Below are 12,181 nucleotides of genomic sequence, written 5' to 3'. Positions count from 1 at the left end.
AAACTAAATTTGACTTAATTGGATGCCTAATTAATTTTTTATTAATTAATTAAAATTTGGACCGAATTATTAGGCATGTCTATCCAACCACATCACACGCGTCATCACGTTCCATAGCTGTGCCATCACCTTCAGTAGGCGCGCCATCACGTTCAATAGACGCGCAATGGTTTTTAGTCATGTAACACTATTGTAAATAAAACATGTAAAGTACTGAAAAAAAAATTCATAAAAAACGTTTTAATAACAAGCTTTTATGTAATGATGCACTAAAAAGTAGAAAATAAATTATACACTACTATTTAAATTACTATAAAGAAAAGCGTGGGTCTCTTCTCAAATATTAGTAAAGGTATCCAATATGTACTAAAGTACTAAAGTGACCCACGCTTTTCTTTATAGTAATTTAAATAGTAGTGTATAATTTATTTTCTACTTTTTAGTGCATCATTACATAAAAGCTTGTTATTAAAACGTTTTTTATGAATTTTTTTAAAAGTTTAAGTATTTAAAATGGATTAAAAATCATGTCTATAGCCCGAGTTCCCATTCCCTGTTATTTTATATAAGAATATTCGAGAAAGTTTAAGGGAGATCACTCCCGGTTTATTTATTTTTTTTTATTTTCTATTTTTATTAAATGAGGATCATCATGAAAACTTTTGGGAACCTGAGGTATAAATAATTGATCCTCAAATCATAATTTAATTACTTTTACTCTTAATATTATTGTCAATTTGTGTACATGATAAGATAATTTTATTCATTTAGTTTGTTTTGTTTCTTCACTTTCCTAAGTATTTACGTAAAACTATTCACACAAAACAGTTTACAAATAAAGTAGAATGACTCAATATATATTTACATTTCGAAATTTAGTTACAATTTTACCAAATATGCATTAATGTGATACAGAACAGACCACTACATGAACATAATTAATATGTTGTATAAAACTGCTATTTTCTTTAAATCATCTTTACTGTTTTCTTATAAACAATTAAATCCTTACTTAATTAGTTTTAGTCTCGACAGTATTGGCAATATGTTTGCACGATAACATAATTTGACTCACGTTGATAATTTTGTTATTCCCCTTCTCTAAATTTTTACGTACAACTTTTAGGCCTACAGCAAAAGAGTTTACAAATAAAAGTAGAATAACTATGATTATTTACATTTAAAAGTGTAAAACATGCATTGATGTGATACACAACGGATCTCTACAGAAACAAACATCTAGTTAACAGAATTTCATTCAGCAGTAGACGGAGCGTTATTTATTAGGGTAAAGCGGTTTTGTTGTTTGTTTGATTTGAACTTAAACATTAAGCAACAGTCTTTATTGTATGAAAATAAAAATCAACATAAATGTAAAGCGTTATATGTAAAGTCGGAGAAATATTATAATTTAGCGTGTCATGTATCAGTAGTGGTTATACATCGTTTTGTTTTTTGTGGGTTTTTTTAATATCACGGTCGTCGTAGTTTCATCTCAACTTGCTCCAGAGAATCTATGTTGTCTGTTATACTGTCCCAGATAATGCCTTCACCACGAGCTTTACTCGCCCATACACCGTTTACGTTCACATAATGACATGATGTATACCACCAGCCGCTTTTATAACTGTCAGCACAGTTACTAGACGATTTATCATTGTCTCTATCTAAAGTAGAAAAAGCCATTCCATTGTGTTTACTAAAGTTGTCTGTAGTGTTGCCTGTCTTGTATGTAAACTTTATCCGATACAAATCTGCTTCATTTCCCAGCGTCACATTACTGTACACCATGTAGTAGGATTTACCTTTATATTTCATGTCAAACCTCAGTTCACTGTAGCCCTGTAAATATATAAATGTATATTTACAGTATATAGCTGAAAATGTTATCGCACACTGGCCTCTATGAAAAACTATCTGTAAAGAACTATCAGTTGGACGCTTAACCCTAAACCTAACACAAACTATAAACATCGTAAACACAACCAAAAAATCCCCTTTAACATTTCCCAGCCTATGTGATTTGGTGATGTGTAGAGAAGACATGTTTGATGAGTTCCTGTTGTTGAGGATTGGTAGCCCAATTTTAATGTATTATGTCAGTGTTATGTTGGTAATTTATCTTATATTGAATTTAAGTTTACATTTGGCAAAATGTATATTTTAAATTATTTTTGTAATGATGACACTTGACTTTCTTGAAGACCAACTTTTAAAAAATTGCTATTGCTTGAAACATACTTCATAACAACAGTATTTATAACAAAATAGTTATATTTTATAAATGTTAAAAACATTACTACTTGTTCAATTCAAATTTGTAAAATACTTATTGTGAAATCAATATTTCAAGTAAAAACTAAAATTTACACGTACGTTTTGTGTGAGGTTTGAGATTATGTCATTTCCAAGCCAATAATCTCCAGCCAAAAATCCAAAACCATTTTTGTAACTGCTCCAGTTTCTGGTGAAACTTACGTCTCCTGCCACACGTCTCTGAATCCATTAAAAAAAACACCATATAGACATCTATTAAATAAATTTTTACAATTGCAATATAAACTTTAAATAAATAATAGACATGTTTTTACTAATCCCCACCATTCAATTGTTTTACCAATTCTGATTTCTTGACGGTTTATTCGTCATATACAACAAAAGAAGATACATACCATTGTTCAAATCTGAACAGGTTGAGGCTTATAGCTTTAGACTGCATCAAGTTTAGATAGTTTTAGAACTAGAGCCAGTCTTCAGTTGTCAAAGAAAAGCGATTGGGGCAGTTGAGTAGCAATTGATAACTTTGAGAGTCATCAAAGTTATTGTTATTTCTCAAAAACGATTGAGAACTATTTAGTTGAAATAAATTTATCTATTTTTAGACACTGCTAAACATTTACCATTTGTAAACCTATCAGGTTGCGTCAGTCAAATAATAATTGTTTTACGTGTAAAAGGAACAGTAATGTTGATTATGTAACTTTAGCGATAGGCGCAATCTGCATCCTTGTTTTTATGAACCAATCATAAAGTGAGACCATGAATCTAAATATACATCATTAGTAATGATAATTTTCAATAAAGTATTAATAAAGAATATAAATTGAGTGGTATCAGAACGTGTTCTTTGAACTTTCTTTTTTTCTGAAACCTCAGTAACGTGTAGAGGACGGTACGTTAGTTAATAATATAAGAAAAACACAATAATATTATATTTTTAACTTTATTTAATAAATATAGTTTACATAATATTGGACCTTACATTGATTCGATTTTGAATCAAGGCAAACAATATTGGGAATGCTAACCAATATGGAAAAATTTGAAACGAAAGATAAAAATTAATGTTAATTACTAAAAATAGAAGCACAAAGTACCTGTATAACAATCCATCCTCCACCGTCTGTTTTGGTATCACACAAGGCAAGTTTTCTTTTAGCTACTTTAAAAGCCGTTTGTTCTTGGAGACTTGAGTTGTCGTTCCTGACACACTAGAAAACATTCAATTACATTTTATTTTTTAAAAGCTAATAGATGTAAAGGAAGGTTAAACTGCATTGTTTTTATCTGTGGCAATGCATTTTGTATGAACTTGATTTTCAAAGTAAACATTTTACATAAAGAAGTATTCTGCTTTTCTCAAACAGAAGTATTGATTTTAACCTCAGTTTGTAATAAAAACAATTTAGTTAAATGACGGTAGATAAAAAGCACATTTTATTTACGACTATCTTAATAGTTTCTTTCAATGAACTTAATTTATAAGCGTAAAAAGATAGACGTCAAATATTGTCAAAAACAATAAACATACAAAAAAAATGTATTTACCTGTTTTGTTAATTTTAAGTGCATGGGGTTAACGTAGTACTCTTCTATAAAACCTTGTAGCGTTTTGCTGAAACCGGCTACCAGTTGGAAAGTTGAATTAATATTTTCTTGTGTGATGATTTTTTTAGATTTGTTTTCCATCTCATTTAATCTGATCCCGAGTTGTTCTGTTTGGTTATGTGAGTTAGCTAGCTTTCTTTGAATTGAGTCTTGTAAAACAACCAAACTATTTATGTTTAATTGTAATTTTGAATTAACTTTGTTTTCCATTATCTGTAATGCTTTGTTTACATCAAGAGTTAAATTCTTCATATATTCTTTCAACAGATCATCAAATATAACAAAACTTATCTGCTCAAAAATGTTAATTAACTCTGTATGTGTTGGACGAAAACTTTTGTCTGTGCTGAACTTATCGCCACCACTTTTCTTTATATTTGTTTCTATCTCATTTAATCCGATACTGAGCTGCTCTATTTGTTTCTGTTTGTTGTCCAACATTGTTTGCATTGATTCATTTAAAACGGCTAAACTATTTTTATTTAACGTTATTTTTGAACTGAGTTTATTTTCCATCATCTGTAAAGTTTTGTTTACATCAAGAGTTAAATTCTTTATCTTATCATTCAACATTTTATCATCAAATACAGAGGAATTTATCTGTTTATAATTGTTATCTGATGAATCAAAATTTCGGTCTGTGATGAATTTATCGGCACCTGAATGTGACATCTGTAATGACATTGTCATGTCTGCACCTTTCAGTCTGTCTGAGTCTTCAAACGATTTGAGAAAATCGGCCATTGTGTCAACAGATTTAACATAGTCAGAAGTTTTAGCTTTTAAGTTCATCATTAGGAATGTGTCACGTGATTTTCTTGGAAAACTCTCCGTCTGTTTCCCAATTCTGTCAATAGATCCAGTTGTATTCACATAATGTATTTCACATAGGAAAATGTCATCATTGCAGTCTGAGTTATTTGAAAAAAAGATTTCCAATTCAGAAAATGTTTTCGATATTATTCCTTCTACTCTTGTTCCAGTCCTTTTATAATCTTGAAGCTTTGAATCTGATTCTGCAATAGACGCCACCAAAATCTTCCCCTCTGGTTCACTGATCCTATAGACTGACATGTTGACAAGAGCTGATATCTGAGTGTCTTCTCTTGTGTTTTCTGTACACTGGAGTCGTGCACAAAATAAATCCTTGCCGTGGTAAAAATATTCTCTGTTCATGTCAAACTTTATATCTGAAAATAAACAAAACACATGCCAGTTTCCTAGAGTCAATTATTAAAAATAATTCGAATTTGCTTATGTGTCGTCTTAGCTAAAATATATCTCTAGCTATCGCTTGGCGCTGCTAGAAAAAACAATATAATTCGACGGCTGGTAACTAAGGATTGAAATAAAAAAACTATTTAAAGTGAATTTTAGTCTAGAGGCTAGAATAGAACAACTTTTCGTCATTAAATTCTGGCTTCCAAGAACAGAAGAATTCCAAATTATAATACTAAAATATATTTTTAGAACGTTGACCGGAAGATCTATTGCGGGAAGCACACGGACATTTCAGAAATTGCCAGATTTTAGATCAGAAGTAGATAGTTATAATATACTTGCAATTTACCATCTTTAATTAAGACCTCTACGGGCGGTTTGACCAGCAGGCTGTTTAAATTAAACAGATTTTTAAAAGCGCGATATACTGTCAGCACTTTATGGAGTATGGCATCTATCATCAGCCTATAGATTTTTATATGGAACCAGCATTCAATCTCAGTCGAAAGATTCTCATATAGAACCCACAGAGCAAATAGTTTTTCAAAAATATCAGGATCAGAAAAAGAGAGTCAGAATTAAATAGGGCTGCAGCATGGTACAGTTAGAAATAAAGCCACTGGATCGATGTCTCTAGTGAAGCTTTATGCCCCCTACGTAGCTTCAATTATTTGTAATGACGGTTGCGAAGTCGGATATTCAAAAACATGGTATCTGGAAGGATTATTGAAATCTTAAAGGATTATTGGTATCTGGGAGAATTATTGGTATCTGAAAGTATTATTGGTATTTAAAATTTAAAAACGTAAAATTGTCAACACTCAAAAAGAAAATAATAAAAATCATTTGTCACTGGTTTGTATGTAAGTGGGTTGTTTTTATTATATGTTCTCTAAAAACTACGGTTGAAATAAAAACTTTTGTCGTTACATCTTATATGAAATAAACACAAAGAAATCCATATAATTTAATTAACAAAATAAGCATCTTTTTTAAATTTGCATTAAAGTTCTGATAACCTTTTCTGATACATAGGCCTACTGTTCTGAAATTATTGGGAAAATAACACCAACAACTGATAAAAGTATTATAATTAAACAATATTACTAATATATTAAAGCTTTTGAAATTCTAACGGTTATATCAGTAAAATAGTCTTACCTGTACTTGAAATAATATTTATTGAGAGGAACATGTACAGCACAAGGAACATCATTGTGGCAGTGATGTTTTATTGATTAAAAAAATTTAGAAATCACGAAAACACAAAACTTTACTATAACGAATGGAATCTCAACTAACAAAACCGAAATGCGGGCTGGTTTAAATAATGGTATCCAGGAATTCTTTTTCGCATTTTTTTCTAACTGACGTCATGAGAGGGTTAATCAAATTTGTTTTTAACTTAGGATTTCCTTTCCAAAATATTAAAATTTAAACTGGTGCACTTTGATATGTCTATCTTTTGCCGTGACGTTTAATATTCTATAAGCGCTCCGTTATTAGACATAACTCAAACATTTTGGCTACAAACTAACATCTGCTAGTAAATTGAGTTTGAAATTACATGCAAAAACGTTGCAGCAAAAATAATTTAGACTAGATAAAAAGTGATAAATTTGATTACAGAATTAACGGCCACGAAAATATAGCAGGTAAACTAAAAAGAACAGATATCAAGGGCCACGAAGATAGAGCAGGTAAATTGAAAAACAGATATTCACTCAATCAAACGAATACGGGGAAACAATTTTTATGGAATGTGGGGTCATACCATTTAAAATAGTAAGAAAAAAATTTAGTTGTAATCAGCAAGCCAATGCTGAGAGAATATCATCGTGTAAACTTCAAACCTGTTTACATCGTTGATAAAATAACTGACTGGGATAGACATTCTATTTTAAGCATATCTCAGCATGGGCTTGCTGATTGCAACTAATTTTTTTTCTATTTTAAATCTGGGATGTATTTTAAAAACATCCTTACCATGTGGATATTTTTTTTTCTTATAAAACTGCGTGCCATTCTTAAAAAAAGTACCGCCATCTTGTTTACCATCTAGCTACATACGTTCGTATCCTCTCCACCCTCCCCAACCAAGTTATTCTCTAGTTTGATCGATTGTCCACGTGACACACAGCAATATTAATACACGAAAGGGGATGCAACCAAAATATTCTCTCTTCTTATTGGCTTCCGCACGTGGAGTTGAGGGCCGTCGCTCCTACTCCCTCGTGCTCTTGGTTGCGTATTTTACTCACTTTATTTTTGGTTACTTTAACTGCAATTATTTTGTAACCCATTTAATTTATATGTCAATATTGCCAAGTATTTGTTACATCTAATAAAGGCACATATAGCCTGTTCTTACATTTGACCTACTCCTACGTGCTCTTGGATTTGTATTTTATTTTATTTACATTTATTTACTTAACAGTTTTATAAATCATGTAATTCATAAACTATTTTTACGAAGTGTATGTTAAATCTAATAAAGCCCATTTAGCCTACTCTTGTAGTTCACTTAGCTTTTTTAGTAACATAATTTTATTACAGTAAATTGCGGGAATTGAGTTGACCAGTAGGGTCATTAAGTTACTTGACGGCTGAAAACCCGTACAAGCCAAGCAAATAACAGACGTGGCTATTAGCATTGTTACTGTTACTAGCTACAGTATTTTTATTATGTTCTCATCCTGCCCGTGACTAAGTTCACGTGGCAGTAAATAACTTACTTATTCTTATTATTTGACAATCTCAATAGTGAAGTGGCGCAGACCCTCCTACCGGTTGAATTATATGATTCCTGCTAGTACTACACTATTATGATACACATTACTTACTAAACTTATTGTTTATTATCAATTAACGTAAAACGCATTTTACTATTTACCTTTGACGTTTCGTGTATAAAATAAAACATATTTTGTTTAGAAATTGGGAATTCTATCTTTTTTAAGACGCAAGAAAGTATCAAAAGAATCCAGGTTTTTTAATCTATTTATTTATCCTAATAGTAGAATTTTACTAGACATTTATCAAAACAAAAGACACGTAAAAGTGGACGAAGTTAAAATTAAAATAGCACCCTTTATAACTTTAAGCACTATGTTAACAAAACCTTAACAAAATTAAATAATGATGTATACCACCTACTATCTGATATAAATTACTTTAAGTAGAAGACGTATCCGATCCATTACAGTCTATTTGTATTTATCCTTTATCGCTTGCTACTTATTTTCTTCTATTCTACTTATTATAAGATAATAAAAGAATACACGGATTATTTAGATGGAACAACTTTTACACTCAATGATGTCTCAAAGGAAAGATCGAATGTTAATGGAAGTTATAAGGTCTACGTATAAAACAGTTGTCTAAAATTTTTAAAATTCTGTTGTATTTATAAATTAATTGATCAATAGGAAAGTTTTTAGTTTTGATTTATAATTTAATTCTAAGTAAAGTTACTTTTATTATTTTCTATTAAATGCCGGTATGATTTTTTTAAAATGCAGGGAGACAACAAATAAATAGCAAAAAAAAAATAATAATTTTAATGTGTTACGCCCACTTAACTCGTCGAATCGAGAGGATATTGACAACAGTTATCCTAGAAAAAATCCGCAGAACCTGACAAACACACTCACCAACACATCTATTTAAGCTGGTTAATAATAAGCAGCTTCTCAAGGCTAGTTAGTCATTATATACTATAAGACAAATCTTTATATTGTATTTTTATTGTCTATGTTTATTAAATGTAGAAGACTATTGTGAGTACTAACTTAATATGTCGTGAGATCGATTGAGGACAATAAAATTGGCGGTTAGGTAGACAAGGTTCGAGTTGCATTGACTACAGATGTTTCGACCACGGTGTTATGACAATAGGGGCTTTGATAATAAGGGCTTGGCATACGCGGCCTTTGACCATAGGTGGTTTCACGAAAAGGAGTTAACTCTTAATATTTGCATTAGCTATGTTGCTTACGGTATAAGAATAAAAGAAATATGTAACGTATCAAACATCTATTTGTTTCATCAGTGGCTATACACTTAAACTGATTAGTTACTTCAATATCGCTAATAAATTAACTATTCCAATTACCAACGTCCATCGATCAGTCAAAACAAGTAGGAACTTAACCTTGTCGACATCATGGTACATGGTGCTAACATCGGGTGTTCTATTACTTTATCCCAAAGTGATTATACCTCACAGATGCCTTATATTAGCAATACCAAATCATTTCAACAATTAAATGTTGTTTTTCTTCGTTTAAAAGTACATGGTTAGAGGGGATTAAATCAAACAAAAGCATTTTTTTTACATCAACATTACAACATTACTAAACGTGAGGGATATATAATTATATATATATATATATATATATTTATATATATATATATATATATATATATACATATGAAGAGTTGATTTTCAAAACGCGATAAGCGCCATTTTTGAAAAAAATGAGATAAGGTGCCCATATTGTAAAGCTACTCAGTTACTATTAGGAAAACTTAATTTTAATCTTCACGGCGCAAAATTTTCATTTTATTTCTATTTTTGAAAAAAACGTTTGGTTTCAAAACGCGGCATTGTCGATTTTATTTAGCGTCAAAATGCGGTATCGATTCGGACCAATCCGTGTAAATATTAGTATTTATCTGCATGCGCATTAAGCATCTCTAAGTGAAACAATTGTTAAAATGGCGGACTTTGATGGTCACGACGAAAGTGTTGTACTGACATTTAAGTCCAGAAAAAAGAAGAGGTCATGCACAGAAAGAGAAAAAGAAAAGATCTTTCGTCATTCAGGAGGAGGAATGATCCCGTCCATTTCGTGTAATCATATTAAAGGATTCTGCAAGGTAAGTTGTAGATAAAACTAACTTATCTAACACAAGGCTAGGCAGGCCTGAGTTTACTTTTTTTAAAACACGATAGTACTATTACTAGAATTTAGATATCTAGCTTGTTCTTTTATTTGTTGAGTGAAGTTTTGAATGTAAATGTATGAATACCAGTAGGTCTAGGCTACTGTCAGCTCTAGCTTAACATTCCAAAAGTAGGGAGAGATTCTAGATCTAATTCTAGTCTAGATTATCTACTCTACTACATATTCTAGATCTAGTATCTACTATCTAGGCCTACTATTTTTTCTAGCTAGACAAAAGTTTTAACAATTCTAGTCAATATTATATCTAAACTTCGATTTATCATCTAGGTTGTATGTCCTCGTTTGTCTAGTCTAGCAATAACTTTAAGTAAGGCAAGTTGAATCCTTATCGTCGGTGGGATAGGACGTGTGTTGTTATGGATACGAGATTAAAAGATTTATATACGAGTTACTTGGTTCATCTTATTCTTATCTCTGAGCGTCGTGGATTCATTTGAATGTGACATAACTTATTGTTCTCAAGGTGTAATACTCTCTCCCTGGTATTGGAGACGAGTGAAAAGGTAGTTGGCTGGATCAAGTAAAGTAAACCCTCTCACTGCACTGCAACGTAACCGTAACATGATGGTGAACCCAGTATAGCATGGGGAAGCAGGTATAACATGTTACGGTATGTTACTTCAGTGAGAGGGTTTAAGTCACCCGACTCGGCCAACTACCATTTAGTTCATCCCTAACATCAGGGAGAGAAGTTCTGACCTTGGAACCAATAAGGCTATCTCACGTTTAGTCTAGCATATGGCGCTCAGAGATAAGGCAACTCAATATTCCTAATCTAATACTTTATTCATACATATATTCTACATCTATCTATCTCCCAACTTGAGGCATACGGACCAGTACACATCCTTTCATCCCGACGATCTAGCTTAGACTCAACCGATTTCCCCTGTCAAACATGCATCATAACACTAGCCTTAGCTACTAGATCTAACTAGTAGTATAATTTTTAATATAAAATTAAATCTTCCATTGTAGCAAAACATACATTTGTATTATTTATTTCAGGCTCAAGATATAACACCTGATGACCTGGTGAAATGCCATGCAGAGTTTTACAGCAAATTGAACAAAGTGTCACAAGATGCTGCTATAGTAGCTTTGCTTGATGCGGACACCACGAAAAGAGTGAATGATCAGAGGAAAAAAAACAAGACACATGACGATCAAATCTTTTCTTTGTAGTGATGGAAACAAGCTGCAAGTTTGCCAGTCTTCTTTTGTTCAGCATTGCGTACGTAAATAGCTTTACCTTCAGTTTGCTATATTGGATTTGCTCGTACTGCAGTTACTGTCAATAAAAAACTGACTATTGTCCAGAGGTTTATCCGATTATGGAAATTCTCTTTTTTCAATGTTACAGTGGAATTATCTTAATAATACATGGTTAATATATCCACTTTTTTAGGGAAAAACTGGGATTCAATCAACACAAAGGAGCCTGGAAAAAAGAACTGTGTAAAGGTGGCTAAAAAGACAGATGTTCTTTGAGTTCTCGAAGCCGTAGGAGTGGAGGAGAGAATAAAGATTTCTTATGAGGCACTGCTATGTGATGCTACTGAGGATGTTGCTCATTCTAACTCTGATGTAGATAGTGCCTAGTTTGTCTGAATTATTTATTTTTTCTTGCTTCACTCATTTTTGTTTTCAACTTTTTTTTTTCATTTCATACTATTTCTTTTACATTTTATGATTTTAGTATAAACTAATAAACTTTTATCTTCTTTTAAAACTATTTTATGTTGACTTTTTTAGTTCTTTAGACTTTGTTAACACAGTTCAACAGTAGAAAAGACAAGCTGTACTCTTCAAATTAAAGTCTCTCGTTAGAGACTTGCATCATTTTGAAAATGGTTCAAATAACTGAAATTACTCAATAAAAACACTTTACAGTAACAGAAAAACATGGTACAATTGTAGTAAGATGGTAACACTGGGAATATAAATGGGTTTTAATAAAATAATAAACTAAAATATTGGACATTAGATGTATTATCAGAAAAAAAATGGATATACTGCGTTTTGTAGCTTAACAAAAGCTGGATATACCTCATTTTGCAACTAAACGAAAATTTTGGGACCAAAAAAAAGCATCTTTTTAT

At 31.4% G+C, this 12,181-nt stretch overlaps 1 protein-coding gene across 1 annotated transcript; it reads right to left on the bottom strand.

Annotated features, from left to right (window-relative positions):
• Positions 1 to 1,438: 1,438 nt before the first annotated feature.
• Positions 1,439 to 6,605, bottom strand: LOC131955173 (angiopoietin-4-like). The gene is made up of 5 exons (XM_059319178.1): positions 6,271 to 6,605; positions 3,829 to 5,078; positions 3,378 to 3,491; positions 2,377 to 2,496; positions 1,439 to 1,842 (listed from the first exon to the last, which is right to left on the bottom strand). The coding sequence occupies exons 1-5, from the start codon at positions 6,323 to 6,325 to the stop codon at positions 1,474 to 1,476; spliced, it is 1,908 nt and encodes a 635-aa protein (XP_059175161.1). The 5' UTR covers positions 6,326 to 6,605; the 3' UTR covers positions 1,439 to 1,473.
• Between the last annotated feature and the right edge of the window lie 5,576 nt (positions 6,606 to 12,181).

Source organism: Physella acuta, unplaced genomic scaffold, assembly GCF_028476545.2.
Source record: "Physella acuta isolate Inbredline_101_S28 unplaced genomic scaffold, ASM2847654v3 ptg001058l, whole genome shotgun sequence".
NCBI lineage: Eukaryota > Metazoa > Mollusca > Gastropoda > Physidae > Physella > Physella acuta.
The sequence above is the reverse complement of the archived record's forward strand: the minus strand, read 5'-3'. Positions and strand labels throughout refer to the sequence as shown.